The sequence below is a fragment of the Solanum verrucosum genome, unplaced genomic scaffold (genome assembly GCF_900185275.1).
Source record: "Solanum verrucosum unplaced genomic scaffold, falcon-dt-bn FXZP01000252.1, whole genome shotgun sequence".
NCBI lineage: Eukaryota > Viridiplantae > Streptophyta > Magnoliopsida > Solanales > Solanaceae > Solanum > Solanum verrucosum.
In genome coordinates this window covers 7,794,103-7,815,744 of record NW_026019988.1, presented here as the reverse complement: position 1 = coordinate 7,815,744, position 21,642 = coordinate 7,794,103, and the positions used below count along the sequence as shown (strand labels likewise).

Sequence of the window (21,642 nt, the reverse complement as noted above, 5' to 3'; positions counted from 1 at the left end):
ATAACAAAAGGACATTACATGACAAAAAAAATGGGATGTGTAAGAAAAGTATGTTGTGCAGATTGCAGAGGAATTGTGACCATTCACCATAGTTTTGGAAACTAGTGATAATTGGTCTTCTAGATTTTTTTCATTTTTGGTTTCTCTTTTCAAGTATTTTGTTTACTTTATATATTTGTCTGTTTTTAAAATGATCTTGTAATGCTCCAGGACTACATAATATCAGAAAACACACATTGTCTGTCTAAAGGAGTACATTTTTTTTGGCATAATTTGTAAATGTTTTATCCGATGTTTGATATTCATTTTAGAGTTTGACTAATCCTAATTACGGACAAAAAGTCTCACTTTGAAAGGTACAACACTTCATGCCAAAGGTGATTTCAGATTAAGGCTCGAACCTGATGCCTCTGATTAAGGATAGTAATTAAGTTAGAGAGCATAATCCTCCAGAGTTTTGGGAATATTTGAAGACACAACAAGTTTTTACTATTTGTTGGGAAAATCAGCTGTGATGAACTTTTCAATTCTTTCACTGTGATTTTTCATATGTTCATTCAACTACTAAAGTACTAATAGTTATTATCGCACAAGTCATTTTCTTTATCGAGAGACCAACAGAATCACATGAAAATGGCTACAGCACCACATTATACAAATAGAAGGACTATCTCTCTTGCCAAGATGTAAATAGTAAACGCGAAAAGTAAAATGGAAATGAGGAAGTACATCAACCTTCAATGAAATTCACAGCTTCCTGGACATTCATCACAAGAGGCTAGTTTGGTGTTATCTAAATGCTCAATTATAACAAGGCTTTAACAAGTGAATATATATAATGTCAGTCTGTTCATGATATTATTTAATTTACTGTCATGAACTAGAAACTATGCATTAAATATAAAGTTAAAATGCTAATTGTAAACACATCTGAGGAGCAAGATCCTAATTTTCAGCTGGTGTTGTTGAAAATTCCAAGTTAGTTCAACATGTATTATTTACAAGGTAAAAATAGCTGGACTTGTGTTAAATTTTAATTTGCTTATTATATTGGATAACATGTCTGCAAGTTCAAAGTTTCATCACCATTTAAGTCGACATGTATTTGATACTATAATGAATGTTTGCTCATCAATAATGGTGATGTTATCCAAATTAGTTAGCAAGTTTGAAAATTTCACATGTTTGCATCACATTTAACCATTTAAATAATACATGTACACGTCTGAAAGTTAGGATCTTGCTCGATCGTCATGTGTGCTTTTAAAATTGGTGTTGAGCATGAGAGGTAGTTTCCGATAGACAACTCTAAAGATGCTTTTTTACTCTAATTAGAACAAATAAACAGATTAAGATACGCAAACATTTATTCATGTTTAAACCAGATTATCTGTTAAGAAAGAAATACAAAGCAATCATCTCACCCATAGGCATAAAAGTTTAAGGGAGTAACCAAAATACTTGAAAATGAAGTCTATCTTGTGATATGCGCGATGAAAGAATCCATCTCCATTCGAGAAGCTCCCCCTTTCTCTGTGGACTGCCTTACAGCTTCTCCCAATTCTTCTGCTCTTTTTCTAATAACATTGCCTTCTTCTGATGCCATCAACTTCCTCACAACATTCTCAATGGTGGATGCATTCACCAACTCCTCGCGTTTCTCCCACTCCCTCACAATCAGGCCTATTTTTAACACGTCCGTCACCAAGAAACCAGTCATTGGTTGGTCAGAGTGCATAGGCCAAGCAGCTATAGGAACCCCCATAGTAATGCTCTCTATACAAGAATTCCATCCACAATGACTCATGAACCCGCCTGTAGACGAATGAGCCAATATTTCTGGTTGTGGTGCCCATTCTCTTACCACTAACCCGACCCCGTTTACTCTTTCCTCAAACCCTTCAGGCAACTCAACTTTCCTAGCTTCCTCAGTAAAGATATCTCCTCTATCGGCGTCTCTCAACACCCATATAAACCTCTGTTTACTCTGCTCTAATCCCATTGCAAGCTCCTTGATTTCCCTATCGGAAAATGAAGTTGTTGTTCCAAAAGATACATAAAGAACTGATCTTGGAGGTTGTTTGTTAAGCCAATCCAAACATATATTCTCCCTATTCGAGATACGATCTAGTTTAGTAGGCAAAACTGGTCCAATTGCCCAATTTTTCTTGTTCTGATCACTTGCTACTTGTGTCAACAAATCAAGAAACTTACCTTCAATTACTTTGCTTGTATTATAGATATCACCTGATCTAATATCCATATACCGACGCTGAGAAGCTGAAAAGTCCCTGGCTTCATCTGTAGCAATTCCTTCAAGGGAGGGTAGCTTTTTAAGCAATTCTTCTTCATGTTGTATAGACATCCTGCCACCTGATAAGCTTTGCAAACAGAATGAAGTGAAAACTGAAATGCAGTTAAATACATAGGATTCCACATTGGGCAAAGAAGAAACATCCTGAACATTATAGGACATTAAAAGATCATGAACAACAATGACCCGTTTTGCTTTTGATGAAATATCGCCTAAGAAAGAAGCAATGGGCTCGCGAAGAAGCATAGAAGCATCCCACAATGGTTGAAGATGTGATGGGAATTTGCTCAAGGCATTAAAGTCAGGTGATGGTGAGTCAAATTCAGGAGTTGGAAGGTCATGGAAGTGAATTTTGGCTATGTCTGAAGGATTTAACGCGTTAGCTCGAATCCTGGCTTGACGATTATGTGTGGCTGAACAAACATAGTAGACAGGAAGACCATAGGAGGAGATCAAACATGAAAGTTGGAGAAGTTGGTTAAGATGACCTTGAGCTGGAAATGGAACCATTACAATAGTTACTACATGGTTTGGTAAATTCTCACAGCTATACATGGACGATGACAAACTGGAGTTTTGTACTTCTGTTGGATCCTCTCCTGATTGAGTTTGTGTCATGGTAGAAGCAGGGCAACAACTGTAAAGTCTATGAGAATTGTTTAAAAGAGAGAAGTATAGAAAACACACTTAAAACTCAGCGTGAATCATTAGTTTTATTTCCGAGCTATTGACAGCCTTAAAAATATTCCTTCACTTGACTAACTGAACTTAAATACACCTGTGATCTTGCAACATGAGTGAAATACGCCTCTAAATCCTCGCCAAGTTAAGGATTGTTTTCGACACTTCTCTCGACTTTTTATTAAGAACCCCTTGCTCCTACAAGAGTTTGAGACTAGTTGCTATGTCATGTGGTAGATCGGGGTGTATTATCTTAGTTTAGTTAGTCAAGTAGAGAGTGTTTTTAAGACTGTCAATAATTTGGGGATAAAACTAATAATTTACGTCAAGTTTAAAGATGTTTTCAATACATAAATCAATCATGGTATTACAAGACAAAAGGACATATCATCTGACAAAAAAATTTGGATGTGAGGAAAGAAAAGTATGTGGTGCAGATTGCAGAAATACTATTGTGACCATTCACCATAGTTTTGGAAGATAGTGATAATTGGTCTTCTAGATATTTTTCATTTTTGGTTTCTCTTTTCAAGTATTTTGTTTACTTTATATATTTGTCTGTTTTTTAGATGATCTTGTAATGCTCCAGGACTACATAATATCAGAAAACACACACTGTCTGTCTAAAGGAGTACATTTTTTTTTTGGCATAATTTGTTTCGATCCGATGTTTGATATTCATTTTGGAGTTTGACTAATCCTAATTACGGACAAAAAGTCTCACTTTGAAAGGTACAATACTTCATGCCAAGGGTGATTTTAGATTAAAGCTCGAACCTAATACCTCTGGTTAATGATAGTAATTAAGTTAGAGAGTGTAATCCTTCAGATTTTTGGGAATATTTGAAGACACAACAAGTTTTTACTATTTGTTGGGAAAATCAGCTGTGATGAACTTTTCAATTCTTTCACTATGATTTCTCAGATGTTCACTCAACTACAAAAGTACTAATAGTTATTATCGCATAAGTCATTTTCTTCATCGAGAGACCAACAGAATCACATGAAAATAGCTACAACACCATATTATACAAATAGAAGGACTATCTCTCTTGCCAAGATGTAAATAGTAAACGCGAAAAGTAAAATGGAAATGAGGAAGTACATCAACCTTCATTGAATTTCACAGGTCCAAAATATATAATAATTTTAAAACATACATTTCATTTAATTATATAAAATATTATAGTGCTAAAAATTTTAGGAATTTTTAATGTTACACACTTGAAAATTTTGAAAACTTAAAGGAAAAAACAAAAGAAAAAATAGTTGAAACACCAAAATAGTAACTGATAACCACTTAGAGAGGTGTTACTCAAAAAAATGAGATAGATAAAAGATTTAAATTATTATTCTTACTTAGAGAGGTGCACCCACTCATCATCGTAGTATTATATGATACTTTGATCGTGGCTTCACACAGTTAAATTTAAATATTTTTTTAAAAAGATAACACTGCTATATATGATCTAGAGAGGGGAGCATGAGTTCACGTGAACCCACGGCACCCCCTCTAGATACGCCCCTGACTAAGGATATGACCTTAGATAAGAGGGTACAAAGGTTGCAGATTGGGGTAAAATGTTAGCAGGTACAATCAAACCTCTCTAAATTAATATAGGCGGGACCATGAAATATTATTACTATTTAATCGATAAATTAAAATTTATTAATTTAAAGAGTGTGTCGACACTAAAAAAATTGTTCAGGGATGAAATCTCAAAGAATTTGAAAGAATCCACTTGTGGAAACGTCGTTCATGAACTTAAGGTCATGATTAAAGATCTCAGTTACTGCAATAAATGGACGTTACATGTCCAGAGGTCCAGAGCTTAGAACAAATTATTGATATCATTGGAAAAACAATGTTGATGATAAAGTTGAAGATGATACAATATCTTTGCAACCCGTTACACGTAAGGAAACACTTACATCTAGAACTCTTCACAATTTTATGGTATAACTAGAAAAGACAACACCGAAATTTTTGGATGCAATAGGAAAAGTTAGAGATAAGCTTCAACTAGATTTAAATTTTAACAAAAAAAAGAACAAAATAGAATCATATTTCATTGAATTTTCTTAGATATATTTGTACTTTTAAAGAATTATTAATTTATAATATTAATGGGACTGTATATTTATATAGGGATCTTCTGAAAAATTTATTATCTTATTATCTTAATGAGTGATTTTTTCCATTGGCCCAAATCGAGATCAGAGAAAATTATTATCTTAGAGAAATTATTAATTGATCGAGTATTAATTTAGTGAGATTTTATTGTAGTTGACATTTTTGCGCTTAATTTTCAACATGAGATTAGGCTTGGTGATGGTCCAAAGCACCATGCATGTATGTCGTAGTATTAGTGTTATTCATGTAGTGTCTTGCTCCTCGATATTTGTTGCCATATGTCGTTCTTACAGTTTTTTTAAAAATTATTCTTGTGTGTTGATTTTCGTATTAACTGTCTGGTTTTCTTTTTTAGCAATATTTTCTTATTCATAATTATTTTGATTTAATATAGAGATTACGCGTTTCTATATCAATTTTAATACTATATATAATAAAAACAAAACAAAACAAAATTAGAATGTGTCAGCTTTACTAGTCCATATGACAATGTCCCCACAGACAGCTTTATCCAAATCCAAATAATAATAAAGTAGAATTGATGTGCCACCAGATTATAAATGATGTGCTGATTGAAATAAATATTAAACGTGTAACAATTTATCAATGAGGTGCGTGAAAATTAATTAAAATAAATATTAAACGTATTAGGGTGTGTATCGATCGATTCAGTTTAGTTTTATATATTATAGATTCGATTTATCGGTTTTAAATATGCTAACCCAATAACAAATTAATAAGATATTCTTTATCGATTTTTGGTCGTTATCGGTTCGGTTTACCCAATAAGAAAATGTATGTAAAATATTATATGACTTCTCACTTCTCTAAATGCTTTGATATAGTAAAACAAGAAAAATAATGAGAAATTGCATCAATAAGAGAAAATATAGTACGGAGGTTATAATTACATGTCACCGTCAAAACATAGTATGAAATTTCTTATGTTTATCAAATTACAGACATTTACAAACATGCAAAAGCTACAACCTACCGTTGAAAACTAAAACTGAAATCAAATAGTCCAACAAGACTAAAACTAAAACTAAAACTAAAATCAAATAGCTACAATTGCGAACCCTTACTTTAGTCTTTAGGTTTTGATTAAAAAGTAAAAACTAGTAAAGCGGTCTAGTGTGAATTGGGTAAAATACTAATAATTTGATATAGTTATAGTGTCTAGTTATATATTAAATTATTAATATCTAATAGTAAATTATTACCGTCTTATTGGGTTATCGGTTTACCCAATAACCCAATAACTTATTTTTATAAACCCATTAAAAATCCAATAACCCAATAATATTTTTTCGATTCGATTTATTGGTCGGTTCGGTTTTTGCTCACCCCTAAAACATGTAGCAATTTCCTATTTTTAATTTGCTTGAAATAGATTTAATGATATGATCCTATTATTAGTAGGATAATATGTATTCTGCAATGAATTTAGTCCTAATAGAAAAATGTTTTGTTTAATCGTAATATAAAATTACATTTATATCTTATAGTAATTTTTCATATGGAGGAAAATTTTGAACTTAAAAAGGACAAATAAGTCAATCAACTTTTTAAGCTAGCGTTTGGCCATAAATTTTCAAATATTCTTGGCAAATATTATTTGGGTGAAAATTCGGATGAAATTTCACCATTGTGTTTGGCCATAGTATTTGGGAAGCATATTTCACTTTTTTAGAAAAATATGATTTATACTCATAAGTTTTAAAAATTATCAAAACTAACCATAAGTTTGTATTACAAGTTAATTGGATATTCGTTGCAACAAATAACAAGTAGTGTCCATGACACTAGAGTAATGTGGTAGTTTGGAGTGAGTGCAACAAGCATCGTTCCACATATTGTGAAGTAAACAAAGCACATGACTTTGTTACCCTGAGCCGATTGTTCATCATTTTCATCAACAACTATATCATCACTTCACATTAAGAGAATATTTCATCTCTACTTTGGTGTTCACGTAAAAAATTATGTAATACAACGCAACAACTACTATAGAGGGTGTTTTTGTAAAGATAAAAATTTGGTGTAAAATTTCAATTTCTAAAAGATCCCAAATAATGAGATTTTCCCCAAATACTAGAAAAAACTAGTATTTGGGAATTTGAGATATTTGCCAAAAATATTTTCCAAATAATGACAAATTGTATGGACAAACACTATTTGCCAAATTTCCCCCCAATATTACTTGAAAAATCTATGGCCAAACGGGTGATATTTTGCTAAAATAAGCTTTTAGTCTTTTCATGTGAACATTTATGCAGAACTCCAAAACATGTGCACCACATATTTTTTTTTTGCCACGTCTCCAAATCTTTGTAGTAGTACGGAGTATGTTGTATAACCTAGACCCAATAATTCAAAAATAATACTCCTTTTGTTTTAATTTATGTGACACTTTTCGAATTTTGAGATTCAAACAAAACTATCTTTGATCATAAATTTTTCATTTATCTTTTAATTATTTTAATTTGTCAATTATTGTGACTGATATTACTTTTTACTTAATTTACAAATATATAACTTTCATTTAAAAAAATTCGAAAAGCGTAAATTTTCGATCAAACTTAAACTGTTTGACTCTCGAAAAACGAAAAATGAAAAACGCCACATAAATTGGGACAACCTCTTACATACATACACACAGTAGTGGACCCATAATTGTTTTTAAGGATGTCGACGATTGTAGTAAGAAAATGAGTATAATTATGAAGCTGGTAGGACTTGAACACACAACCTCAAAGAATTTTACGACGCCTTTAACCACTAGTATATATACACACTCACTTCAACAACATCTTTTATAAAAGATTGAATAAACTTCAAAGTTGTTCACCTATTGATAGCCCTGCTTCTACCATGACACAAGTAGAAAACCATGAATTTAGCAAACTGAAACAAGATGAAGTAGCTATAGTTATGGTTCCATTTCCATCTCAAGGCCATCTTAACCAACTTCTCCAACTTTCATGTTTAATCTCCTCCTATCAACTTCCTGTCTACTATGTTGGATTGGCAACACATAATCATCAAGCCAGGATTCAAGCTAACACATTAAATCCTTCAAACATAGCCAAACTTCACTTCCATGACCTTCCAAATCCTGAACTAATATCCTCATCAAATCTTGAGACAGTATGGGATGTTTCTATGCTTCTTCGCGATCCCATTGCTTCTTTCATACGCAATATTTCATCAAAAGTAAGACGAGTCATAGTTGTTCATGATCCTATGATGTCTTACAATGTTCAAGATGTTTCTTCTTTGCTCAATGCTGAATCCTATATATTTAACTGCATTTCAGCTTTCTCATGCTATATTATGATGTGCTTATTTTTAAAGATTTCTGGCCAACATGAAGAAGAATTGCTTAATAAGCTATACTCCTTTGAAGGAGTTACAACAGATGAAGCTATGGACTTATCAGATTCTCAACATCCATTTATGGATATTAGATCAGGTGATATCCATAATACAAGTAAAGTAATTGAAAGCAAGTATATTGATTTGATGGAACAAGCAGAAATTAGTCTGAACAAGAAACAATGGGCAATTGGACCTATTCTGCCTACTAAATTCGATTACATCTCGAATATAAGTTTGGATTGGCTGAACAAACAACCTCCAAGATCAGTTCTTTATGTATCTTTTGGAACAACAACTTCATTTTCTGATAGACAAATCAAGGAGCTCGCGATGGGATTAGAGCAGAGTAAACAGAGGTTTATATGGGTGCTGAGAGATGCCGATAGAGGAGATATCTTTAAAGGGGAAGCTAGAAAAGTTGAGTTGCCTGAAGGATTTGAGGAAAGAGTAAAAGAGGTCGGGTTAGTGGTAAGAGAATGGACACCACAATCAGAATCTTGGCTCATTCGTCTACAGGCGGGTTCATGAGTCATTGTGATTGGAACTCTTGCTTAGAGAGTATTACTATGGGAGTGTCTATAGCTGCTTGGCCTATACACACTGATCAACCAATAAATGGTTTCTTGGTGACAGAAATATTGAAAATAGGCCTGCATGTTAGAGATTGGGGGAAACGTGAGGAGGTAGTAAGTGCATCCACTATTAAGAATGTCGTGAGGAAGTTGATGGCATCAGAAGAAGGTGACCTGATAAGAAAAAGAGCAGAAGAATTGGGAGAAGCTGTAAGACAGTCCACAGAGAAAGGGGGAGCTTCTCAAATAGAGTTGGATTCTTTCATCGCGCATATCACAAGATAGACTTGGTTTCTTTCTAGCTCTTTCTTCTTTGAATTTCACTTTTCAAGCAGTTTGGTTACTTTACTATTTTCTTTTAACTTGCTTTTTTATCAGCTTCTTGGCTCAGACTAATAAATGCTACCTTATATATCTTTGATCATTGAATGTTCTGTATCTGAAATTTTTTATGGCTCAGTGAGATGATTTCTTTGTATTTCTCGACTTTGAGAGTATACATCTAAACACCTCAATTGACAACTAAATACTTCAACCTGTCTCCATTGTGTCTCGTGAACACCCGATGCTAAAGTGACACTATAAATCTTGAAAGAGTTTAGATGATCATTTTGCAAGTTGGAGTGTACAACTGACACAGAGGAGATGACTGATGAGTTGAGGTGTCTAGATGTGCATACTTATGAGTATGAATATGAAGCAACATAACACAAAGAAAAAGGAGATATGCAACGATGCACATTGTACACTGCTGTATTTCATTACATTATAGTGTGCTTCCTTGATACATGTGTTTTGTCTGGCTGGATGTGTCGTAAATGGTAAACACCTGAAGGCTGTTCTCATCCCTGCCGGGGGAGATGACAACCGTCTCTCCTCTCTACGAACACAAGAAGTAGCGTATACTGTCATTCAATAAGAGAGATGCAAAGAGCAACAGCCATCCCTGATACCAGCGAGATAAGTTGGATTACTGTATTCACTAACATCGTCCTGCCACTATTATTCATTTCAGCCAACACTCCAGCAACTGAAATGTAGATGAAACCGCCAGCAGTGAATCCCTGAGAGATTATATTTGAAATAAGAGAGGCTCTCTTCTATGAACTCGACAAAAGTATCTCTACTGAAGCTTGAAGAAGAATCTCACCTCAATCAATAACGAATGACCAGAATCCTGTCCCAATGTCAATGTCTACATAGCATAACACAACATGGTTCAATCAAATGCAATAAGAACAGCAGAATATTGATCCATTAATACTGACCAGTGCATAACACAACATGGTTCAATCTTGAAGGAGCTCATGTGCGAGAAGAAACAAAATTCTTGACCACCCACCAACTGATCCATGAAGGAGGAATGCACTTCCCAAAGCCATCCCATCAGTAAAATTGTGCTGTACCATAACATAAATTCATCAATGGCGTTGTTCGCTCCTCCCTAGCTCTCTTCACCATAACTTCCACTGTCATCGACTACAAGTTCTCACTATACGGACTCAATCAGCAAAGAGAATTCTAATGATGTGTGAAGCAAATAAAGGTATTTACATCAAAGCAGGTCAGTTTGTTGCTGCCATTAATCAAGTACCAAAAGAATACTCAACAACACTTTCTTCATTACAGGATCATGCTATTCCTTTTCAGTTTGAATCGATTAAACATGTGTTAGTAATTTAGGTTTAAGTTGTTTATCGGAGTTTTTTTTCTCCTTCGATGAGGTTCCGGTTGCTGCTGCATCTATTGCTCAAGTACACCATGCTGTTTTAGTAAAAGACCGTCAGGAAGTGGCGGTGAAGGTGCAGTATCTTGGATTGGAGTATCAAATGAAATTTGACCTTGTAACTATGTCTTTGCTGTCGAAATCAGTTGGATGGATCTTCCCTGGATATAGGTTTCAATGGCTTGTAACGGAATTTGAAAAATCTATTGCTTCTGAGCTTGATTTTATTGCAGAGGCTAAAAATTTGGTGTTGGAAAGTAGTCAAGATACTTCCCTGTCATATTTACAGGAAGAACTATTGACAGTAAGTCCGCACTCAGGGAAGGAATGTCTGTTGAAGAAAGGAAGAACTTAAAGCAGGATTTGAAGTCTCCTAAAATGGAGGATATATCTTCCTTCATGGAATCTCTGCCTACCGATTTTCTCACAGTATTGCGGACCGATGGGCTCCTAAGATCTCTGAAGAGCAAGTTGGGTGCTCCCTTGAGAGTCAGGTTACTAGCATATGCTGAATATGCACTATACGGACTTTCATTGAAGGCTGACTCTAAATGTGATTCTGCCATAGGAGTTGTGCTCTTTAGATTCAAGATTGGCCTCCGATACATCCAACTAAGACTCCTGTTTGGGATATTGGGGCTTGTTTCATGGCTAGAAAACATCAAACACACGTCAACTAGGAGGTTTACAGATTTTCTTGCCTCAGCTGGTTTTGTGGTAAGGAGCTTGTACCGTCCTTTATTGACCGCATAATTAAGTCTGGCCAGTTGTAATAGTGAAGAAATTGTCTCATTTACATTCATTCACTTCTTAAGAAGCTTTCCTAAAAAAATGTCTCTAGATGGTACACTATAACTCTAGAGAGGAAAGTCTGTTTCTACGAACTCCATCCGATCATCTTTAAGTGTTGTGTCATGTCTTATGTGTAGTCTTAAACTAGACGAAAACCTGTAAAGTCAATTGCAATTTTATAGTAATTTTTTCTCCTCCAAAAACTATTGGATCTTTTCTCTCATTGGCATCATATTCTATTATCTGCCAGTACAAGTAGGGATTGCCCTACATAAAAAAATTGATTTCCCTTCGAGCATTTGTTAATGTAGTGTCTTCTTGTTAGCGCAACTATATATACATGATTTTTACCAATTACAACAAGTACTTTTCAACAATATTTTAGCCAATCTTTCACATTAGAAACTTGTGACCTGTTGTCTTAACTGCACTCAGTAGAACACAACTAGATTTCTGACTCTCACCACCATATGCTGTTTGTAGAATTTAAATTTGCTGTGGTCGAGAATATATATTGGTCATTAAGCTCACAATGGGTTTTGGGCTTGATGACAATACCCAAGAATTATAACGAGGGAAAATAGGTAGAATAGTGCTTATTAAGCACCATTTGATAGCTTATTATCGGAGTTATGAGGTTGTTGCTTTAACATATACTGCTAGAGGCTGCAGTAATGTAAACAGTTTTCACGAAAACTGATGATAAATAAGGCCATGGAAAAGCAATCTGGAAGTGCTTTGTCACAATCAGTTATCGCAGAAAGAGCAAGAACTAGAATGACTTAAGATTCCAGGTTTTCTACTCTTAGCTTCTTCAATGATGTCATTTAATCCTGGATCATCGGTAGAAATGGAAGTCAATGGCTTTTTACGCTCAGTTATCATTGGAGGTTTGATTAACAAGGCACTACTAGCTTGGGCAGATGAGAAACAGAAGTGTTTCTGTACGATGGGGGGTGAGTTCTTTTGCAGCTGTGCTGCCATGGGAATGGGATGAATCACAGTTACCATCTTCTAGCTCACAATGAGTGATGAAAAACAACACATGAAAACCAAGAAAGTTGCTAATTAAATACCTGTGAACGCGATCATCCCAACTGTATTTGTCCTTGTGACGCATGTCCAGAAGACTGTTAAAGCTCATTGAAGGTTGCTATACCTCCTATTTACATCTTATTATAATTGGAAGAGAGGACCGTGCTTCTTAACGTTCGTATAGTGCTGTAAATCTATAGCTATTTCAATGTAATTATGATGGTCTCTTCTTTCTCAACATGATATTAGTTCTAATGACAATGATACAATTGAAGACATCTAATTTTTGATTTCTTAGAGAAGGATACTTAGTACTTTGTGACTATGACTGATGATTGTTCTCAAATGGTTTGGATGAAGGTACATGAAAGTCATATGCACATATACAAATACAACATCTGATGCAGTTTCTTGAAGTGAGAAGTAACAGAAATACTTGAATATCAAGTCTATCTTGTGATATGTGCGATGAAAGAATCCAACTCTATTCGAGAAGCTCCCCCTTTCTCTGTGGACTGCCTTACAGCTTCTCCCAATTCTTCTGCTCGTTTTCTAATCACATTGCCTTCTTCTGATGCCATCAACTTCCTCACGACATTCTCAATAGTGGATGCACTTACTAGCTCCTCGCGTTTCTCCCATTCTCTAACAAGCAGGCCTATTTTCAGTATTTCTGTCAAGAAGAAACCATTTATTGGTTGATCAGAGTACATAGGCCAAGCAGCTATAGGCACTCCCATAGTTATACTCTCTATGAAAGATTTCTGATTGTGGTGCCCATTCTCTTACCACTAACCCGACCTCTTTTACTCTTTCCTCAAATCCTTCAGGCAACTCAACTTTTCTAGCATCCCCTTTAAAGATATCTCCTCTATCGGCGTCTCTCAACACCCATATGAACCTCTGTTTACTCTGCTCTAACCCCATCGCGAGATCCTTGATTTCCCTATCAGAAAAGGAAATTGTTGTTCCAAAAGATATATAAAGAACTGATCTCAGAGGTTGTTTGTTCAACCACTCTAAACATTTATCGTTCCTATTTGAGATATGATGGAGTTTATTAGGCAGAATAGGTCCAATTGCCCATTGCTTCTTGTTCAGATGAATTTCTGCTTGTGCCAACAAATCAAGAAACTTGCCTTCAATTACTTTACTTGTATTATGGATATCACCTGATCTAATATCCATATACTGGTGCTGATAAGTCAAAAAGTCCCTGGCTTCATCTGTCATAATTCCTTCAAGAGAGGGTAGCTTTTCAAGCAATTCTTCTTCATGTTGTATAGAAATTGAACGAGATAAGCTTAGCCAACAGACTGAAGTGAAAACTGAAATGCAGTTAAATACATAGGATTCAACATTGGGCAAAGAAGAAACATCCTGAACATTATAGGACATTAAAGGATCATGAACAACAATGACTCGTCTTGCTTTTGATGAAATATAGCGTAAGAAAGAAGCAATGGGCTCGCGAAGAAGCATAGAAGCATCCAACGATGGCTGAAGATGTGATGGGAATTTGCTCAAGGCATTTAGTCAGGTGATGGTGAGTCAAATTTAGGAGTTGGAAGGTCATGGAAGTGGACTTTGGCTATGTCTGAAGGATTTAGCGTGTTAGCTTGAATCCTGGCTTGACGATTATGTGTGGCTGAATAAACATAGTAGACAGGAAGACCATAGGAGGAGATTAAACATGAAAGTTGGAGAAGTTGGTTGAGATGGCCATGAGCTGGAAATGGAAACATAACTATAGTAACTTCATGGTTTGGTAAATTCTCACAGCTATACATGGACGATGACAAACCGGAGTTTTGTACTTCTGTTGGATCCTCTCCTGGTTGAGTTTGTGTCATGGTAGAAGCAGGGCAACAACTTTTAAGTCTATCAGAATTGTTTAAAGAGAGAAGTATTGAAAACACGCTTAAAACTCTGGATGGTAGTCTAATTTCTTCTTATGGTCTCACTGTTTACTATGTTGGCTTAGCCAACTACAACCATCAGGCAATGGCTCGAGCCAACGCCTTAAATCCTTCGAACATAGCTAAGATCCCCTTGATTTGGGACACTTGTATGCATCTTCGCGAGTCCATTGCTTCCTTCTTTTAGGGACATTTTGTCTCAAGCAAGACGAGTTGTTGTCGTTCATGATTTTTTAATGTCCTATAATGTTCAGGATATTTCTTCCTTTCACACAAGCAAACATTTCAAAGGTCTGAATTTGCTCTTATCCTCTTATCTTCACACATTTTCAAAGGTTTGGATTTCCTATTCTATCCTATTACATACATACATACATACTCACTCACACGCTGACACATGATTCGAGTAATTCAAAGGGATTTTGATTGAATTTGCTATAATTTGAACGAAGATGGCGTGTTTCTGCTAACCTTTGTTCAATCTACAAACACTTCAAGAACATCTTTTATAGACGGTTAATCGAAATTTCCAAGTCTTACATGTGTTTACTAGTTCTGTTCAGTTCTCACAGAATTCAAAGTTGATACCTTGAAGAAATACAGAAGGATGAATATAGATAAGCCTGCTTCTATCTATCACAGGGAGGATACAACACAAGTACAAAACTCCGCTTTCATGAGAATTTACTAAACCATGAATTTGGCAAACTGAAACAAGATGAAGTAGCTATAGTTATGGTTCCATTTCCAGCTCAAGGACATCTTAACCAACTTCTCCAACTTTCATGTTTAATCTCGTCCTATGGTCTTCCTGTCTACTATGTTGGCTCGGCCACACATAATCGTCAAGCCAGGATTCGAGTTAACGCCTTAAATCCTTCAGACATAGCCAAAGTCCACTTCCATGACATCCCAACTCCTGAATTTGCCTCACCATCACCTGATTTTAATGCCTTGATATCTCCTCTATCGGCGTCTCTCAACACCCATATAAACCTTTGTTTACCCTGCTCTAATCCCATCGCGAGCTCCTTGATTTCCCTATTGGAAAATGAAGTTGTTGTTCCAAAAGATACATAAAGAAGTGATCTTGGAGGTTGTTTGTTAAGCAAATGCAAACATATATTCTCCCTATTCGAGATACGATCTAGTTTAGTAGGCAAAACTGGTCCAATTTCCCAATTTTTCTTGTTCTGATCACTTGCTACTTGTGCCAACAAATCAAGAAACTTGCCTTCAATTACTTTACTTGTATTATGGATATCACCTGATCTAATATCCATATACTGGTGCTAATAAGTCAAAAAGTCCCTGGCTTCATCTGTCATAATTCCTTCAAGAGAGGGTAGCTTTTCAAGCAATTCTTCTTCATGTTGTATAGAAATTGAACGAGATAAGCTTAGCCAACAGACTGAAGTGAAAACTGAAATGCAGTTAAATACATAGGATTCAACATTGGGCAAAGAAGAAACATCCTGAACATTATAGGACATTAAAGGATCATGAACAACAATGACTCGTCTTGCTTTTGATGAAATATAGCGTAAGAAAGAAGCAATGGGCTCGCGAAGAAGCATAGAAGCATCCAACGATGGCTGAAGATGTGATGGGAATTTGCTCAAGGCATTTAGTCAGGTGATGGTGAGTCAAATTTAGGAGTTGGAAGGTCATGGAAGTGGACTTTGGCTATGTCTGAAGGATTTAGCGTGTTAGCTTGAATCCTGGCTTGACGATTATGTGTGGCTGAACAAACATAGTAGACAGGAAGACCATAGGAGGAGATTAAACATGAAAGTTGGAGAAGTTGGTTGAGATGGCCTTGAGCTGGAAATGGAACCATAACTATAGTTACTTCATGGTTTTGTAAATTCTCACAGCTATACATGGACAATGACAAACCGGAGTTTTGTATTTCTGTTGGATCCTCTCCTGGTTGAGTTTGTGTCATGGTAGAAGCAGGGTAACAACTTTTAAGTCTATGAGAATTTTAAAAGAGAGAAGTATTGAAAACACGCTTAAAACTCAGCGTGAATCATTAGTTTTATTATCGAGCTATTGACAGTCTTAAAAACATCGCTTCACTTGACTAACTATACTTAAATACACCTGTGATATTGCAACATGAGTGAAATACGCCTCTAAATCCTCGCCAAGTTTAGGATTGTTTTCAACACTTCTCTCGGCTTTTTATTAAGAACCCCTTGCTCCTACAAGAGTTTGAGAGCACTTACTATGTCATTTGGTAGATCGGGGTGTATTATCTTAGTTTAGTTAGTCAAGTAGAGGGTGTTTTTAAGGCTGTCAATAGTTTGGGGACAAAATTAATAATTTGCGCCAAATTCAAGGATGTTTTCAATACAGAAATCAATCATGGTATTACAAGACAAAAGGACATATCATATGACAAAAAAATTTGGATGTGAGGAAAGAAAAGTATGTGGTGCAGATTGCAGAAGTACTATTGTGACCATTCACCATAGTTTTGGAAGATAGTGATAATTGGTCTTCTAGATATTTTTCATTTTTGGTTTCTCTTTTCAAGTATTTTGTTTACTTTATATATTTGTCTGTTTTTTAGATGATCTTGTAATGCTCCAGGACTACATAATATCAGAAAACACACACTGTCTGTCTAAAGGAGTACATTTTTTTTTTGGCATAATTTGTTTCGATCCGATGTTTGATATTCATTTTGGAGTTTGACTAATCCTAATTACGGACAAAAAGTCTCACTTTGAAAGGTACAACACTTCATGCCAAGGGTGATTTCAGATTAAAGCTCGAATCTGATGCCTCTAGTTAAGGATAGTAATTAAGTTAGAGAGTGTAATCCTCCGGAGTTTTGAGAATATTTGAAGACGCAACAAGTTTTTACTATTTGTTGGGAAAATCATCTGTGATGAACTTTTCAATTCTTTCGCTGTGATTTCTCAGATGTTCACTCAACTACTAAAGTACTAATAGTTATTATCGCATAAGTCATTTTCTTTATCGAGAGACCAACAGAATCACATGAAAATAGCTACAGCACCACATTATACAAATAGAAGGACTATCTCTCTTGCCAAGATGTAAATAATAAACGTGAAAAGTAAAATGGAAATGAGGAAGTACATCAACCTTCAATGAAATTCACAGCTTCCTGGACATTCATCACAAGAGGCTAGTTTGGTGTTATCTAAATGCTCAATTATAACAAGGCTTTAACAAGTGAATATATATAATGTCAGTCTGTTCATGATATTATTTAATTTACTGTCATGAACTAGAAACTATGCATTAAATATAAAGTTAGAATGCTAATTGTAAACATATCTGAGGAGCAAGATCCTAATTTTCAGCTGGTGTTGTTGAAAATTCCAAGTTAGTTCAACATGTATTATTATACAAGGTAAAAATAGCTGGACTTATGTTAAATTTTAATTTGCTTATTATATTGGATAGCATGTCTACAAGTTCAAAGTTTCATCACCATTGAAGTCAACATGTATTTGATATTATAATGCATGTTTGCTCATCAATAATGGTAGTGTTATCCAAATTAGTTAGCAAGTTTTAAAATTTCACATGTTTGCATCACATTTAACCATTTAAATAATACATGTACAGGTCTGAAAGTTAGGATCTTGCTCGATCGTCATGTGTGCTATTAAATTGGCGTTGAGCATGAGAGGCTGTTTCCGATAGACAACTCTAAAGATACTCTTTTTACTCCAATTTGAACAAATAAACAGATTAAAACCATTTATTCATGTTTAAACCATATTAAGTATCTGCTAAGAGAGAAATACAAAGCAATCATCTCACCCATAGGCATAAAAGTTTAAGGTAGTAACCAAAATACTTGAAAATGAAGTCTATCTTGTGATATGCGCGATGAAAGAATCCAACTCCATTCGAGAAGCTCCCCCTTTCTCTGTGGACTGCCTTACAGCATCTCCCAATTCTTCTGCTCTTTTTCTAATCACATTGCCTTCTTCTGATGCCATCAACTTCCTCACAACATTCTCAATAGTGGATGCATTCACCAACTCCTCGCGTTTCTCCCACTCCCTCACAATCAGGCCTATTTTTAACACGTCCGTCACCAAGAAACCAGTCATTGGTTGATCAGAGTGCATAGGCCAAGCAGCTATAGGAACCCCCATAGTAATGCTCTCTATACAAGAATTCCATCCACAATGACTCATGAACCCACCTGTAGACGAATGAGCCAATATTTCTGGTTGTGGTGCCCATTCTCTTACCACTAACCCGACCCCATTTACTCTTTCCTCAAACCCTTCAGGCAACTCAACTTTCCTAGCTTCCTCAGTAAAGATATCTCCTCTATCGGCATCTCTCAACACCCATATAAACCTCTGTTTGCTCTGTTCTAATCCCATCGCGAGCTCCTTGATTTCTCTATCGGAAAATGAAGTTGTTGTTCCAAAAGATACATAAAGAACTGATCTTGGAGGTTGTTTGTTAAGCCAATCCAAACATGTATTCTCCCTATTCGAGATACGATCTAGTTTAGTAGGCAAAACTGGTCCAATTGCCCAATTTTTCTTGTTCTGATCACTTGCTACTTGTGCCAACAAATCAAGAAACTTACCTTCAATTACATTGCTTGTATTATGGATATCACCTGATCTAATATCTATATATGGACTCTGAGAAGCTCCGCGATCTCTGATTTTATCCGTCATAATTCCATCAAGGGAAGGTAACTTTTTCAGCAATTCCTCTTCAAGTGGAACAGACATTCCAACAGACAAGCATATAATACAGTACAAAGTGAACACTGAAATGCAATTAAATATATAGGATTCCGCGTTGTGCAAGGATGAAACATCCTGAACATTATAGGACATTAAAGAATCATGAACAACAACGACTCGTCTTGATTTTGAGGAAATATCAGATAAGAAGGAAGCAATAGGCTCGCGAAGAAGCATACAAGCATCCCATGATGGCTCAAGATGTGATGGGAATTTGCTCAATGCATTAGGATCAGGTGCAGGGGAGGTAAAATCAGGTGTTGGGATATCATAGAAATGAATTTTGGCTATGTCTGAAGGATTTAACGCGTTGGCTCGAACCTGAGCTTGAAGATTATGTGTAGCTGAGCCAACATAATAGACAGGAAGATCATATGATGAGGTGATTAAACAAGCAAGTTGAAGAAGTTGATTGAGATGGCCTTGTCCTGGAAATGGAACCATAACTATAGCTACTTCATCTTGTTTTAAGTTGCTACTACACATGGACTTGGAAAAATCGGAATTTCGTACTTCTGCCTGATCCTCCATGTCTCCTGATTGAGCTTCTGTTACGATTGATTTATAAAAATTGAAATTTCGTACTTCTGTCAGATCCTCTCTTTGAAGTCTATGAGATTTGAACTTGTAAAATTTTGAAGTTGTTCTTGAAATGATAAATAATATTATAGTTATGAAATAATAACATTGACTTACACAAGTTGTGTTGTGAAAGCAAAAAGGACAGGCAAACAAATCCAAACCATTGAAAATTTTAGTTTTTTTAATGTCTTAATCCATCTTTTTGGTCTATCTTTGCCAGCCACTCATCCCTCAATTATTGGCCGGTTTAAACTTTGATTTCGTTATGCTCAATAAGAAGTCCGAAAAAATGGTTTGGTATCATACTATTACAAAGTCAAGTCGTTTTGTCCAAGTTATTATATACACAAACATATAGTTAGACCTATCTATAATGGTATATTTTCTTATGGAATTGATTTTTCATGTTATATTATATTTTACCATATTATAATCAGTACGCGTTATATAAAATTATATCACTATAACGATCTTATTTATACATTGATTGATTTTGTCTTTAACTACAATGATGTTATTCTGGTTGAATTTTATATTGAAAGCACTAGCTCTGACTTTGGTATCATAAAAAGCCAAAGATAGAAATAAAATATCTAAAATATTCTGTAATAAAATATAGTAGTACAGTACTACTTATGAATTTATTAATAATATATTATAGTTTTTTAAAATTTTAATTAATGAAATATGAATATCTTTTGAGATTTTAAATTTAAATATTTTATTTTCCTTTTATAACCTAATGTATTTAGTAACTATCAATGTATATAACTCAAATCTATTTTATATACCAACAGTCTAGTAAGTTACCATTTTCATTTCACATCAGGTAATTTTAATGATTATATCAACAACAACAACAAATTCAATGTAATTCCACGAGTCGTTTTTGATTAACCCTCGACGGCAATCTCCTCCTTTATCCGGACTTGGAACTGACAATGTGAACGAACTCATCTACAAACTCATATAGGTGGAGTTAAATTCCATTTTAAACATATCAAATTCCATTAATATAATTTCAAGAAAAATACTAAGTAGAGATAAGATCTGCATATTTGGGAAGTGCACCATCATAATGTATGACTTGGAACCAGGGGCGAATTTAAGTTAAAAAAATGGGTCACCTGAACCTGTGGTCATCCGACAAAATTCGATATAACTACTTGTATAATTTGTAAAATATATCAAATAGCAACTAAATGAACCCACGGTCACAAATAATTGGATGGCTCACTGGTTTGAGTGTTTGTTTTCCACTGTGAGGTTGAGAGATCGATTCCCAATTACTACATTCCAGCTGGTTCCATTGCAAGCATTTTATTTAACAAAAAACATGAAGTAGCGCTCAAACTTTCCAACTGAAAAAACCCATTTCTTCCTTCTTTTTCGTTCTTTCAACTGAAATCACCATTCTTAGTAACCAAACTAGCAAAGTCAATTATAATATTTTAGATCTTATCTTACGTGCAATGATCAACGGTGGCTCAAACACACAAGTGGTTTGAGACAAAATCAAACCGAAGCCTTACACTTTTAAGAAAAAATATCTAAAATATTCTGTAATAAAATATAGTAGTACAGTACTACTTATGAATTTATTAATAATATATTATAGTTTTTTAAAATTTTAATTAATGAAATATGAATATCTTTTGAGATTTTAAATTTAAATATTTTATTTTCCTTTTATAACATAATGTATTTATTCACTATCAGTGTGTATAACTCAAATCTGTTTTA

General features: G+C 34.8%; 3 protein-coding genes, 1 long non-coding RNA gene and 3 pseudogenes across 6 annotated transcripts in view; 3 read left to right on the top strand and 4 right to left on the bottom strand.

Annotated features, from left to right (window-relative positions):
• LOC125819049 (uncharacterized) overlaps window positions 1-12,402 on the top strand; it is a 41,053-nt gene extending 28,651 nt beyond the window's left edge. The window contains exon 3 of one of the 2 annotated variants that reach the window (XR_007442430.1): window positions 12,266-12,402. Coding sequence is in view for 1 of the 2 variants with exons in the window: in XM_049498562.1 (XP_049354519.1) it covers window positions 12,084-12,125 (42 nt within the window). In the remaining variant the exon portion in view is untranslated. Of the gene's footprint in view, window positions 1-12,083 lie in introns of both variants that reach the window. The other variant, XM_049498562.1, reaches the window with a different exon arrangement.
• LOC125819051 (zeatin O-xylosyltransferase-like) lies at window positions 1,467-19,863 on the bottom strand. Of its 2 annotated transcripts, XM_049498566.1 has the most exons (2): window positions 19,185-19,863; window positions 1,467-2,247 (listed from the first exon to the last, which is right to left on the bottom strand). In XM_049498566.1, exons 1-2 carry the CDS (start codon window positions 19,846-19,848, stop codon window positions 1,475-1,477), a joined length of 1,437 nt encoding a protein of 478 aa, XP_049354523.1. In that variant the 5' UTR covers window positions 19,849-19,863; the 3' UTR covers window positions 1,467-1,474. The 2 variants fall into 2 exon arrangements, with proteins under 2 accessions (XP_049354523.1, XP_049354522.1); XM_049498565.1 differs by lacking the exon at window positions 19,185-19,863 and having other exon boundaries at window positions 1,467-2,932.
• On the top strand, window positions 8,000-9,416 carry LOC125819055 (zeatin O-glucosyltransferase-like; annotated as a pseudogene).
• Window positions 9,867-9,972, bottom strand: LOC125819187 (U6atac minor spliceosomal RNA; annotated as a pseudogene).
• LOC125819047 (IAA-alanine resistance protein 1) overlaps window positions 9,892-21,642 on the bottom strand; it is a 63,904-nt gene continuing 52,153 nt past the window's right edge. The window contains exon 11 of the mRNA XM_049498559.1: window positions 9,892-10,146. Within this exon, the coding sequence (XP_049354516.1) occupies window positions 9,991-10,146 (156 nt within the window). The 3' untranslated portion in view covers window positions 9,892-9,990. The remainder of the gene's footprint in view (window positions 10,147-21,642) is intronic.
• LOC125819054 (zeatin O-glucosyltransferase-like) lies at window positions 13,071-14,488 on the bottom strand (annotated as a pseudogene).
• Window positions 15,519-19,111, top strand: LOC125819061 (uncharacterized). The gene is made up of 2 exons (XR_007442431.1): window positions 15,519-15,650; window positions 19,014-19,111. It is a non-coding gene; the product is annotated as an uncharacterized LOC125819061 (long non-coding RNA).

Bases quoted from the DNA above. Each gene is read 5' to 3' on its own strand.
- LOC125819051 (XM_049498565.1), bottom strand. From the start codon at position 2,932: ATGACACAAACTCAATCAGGAGAGGATCCAACAGAAGTACAAAACTCC.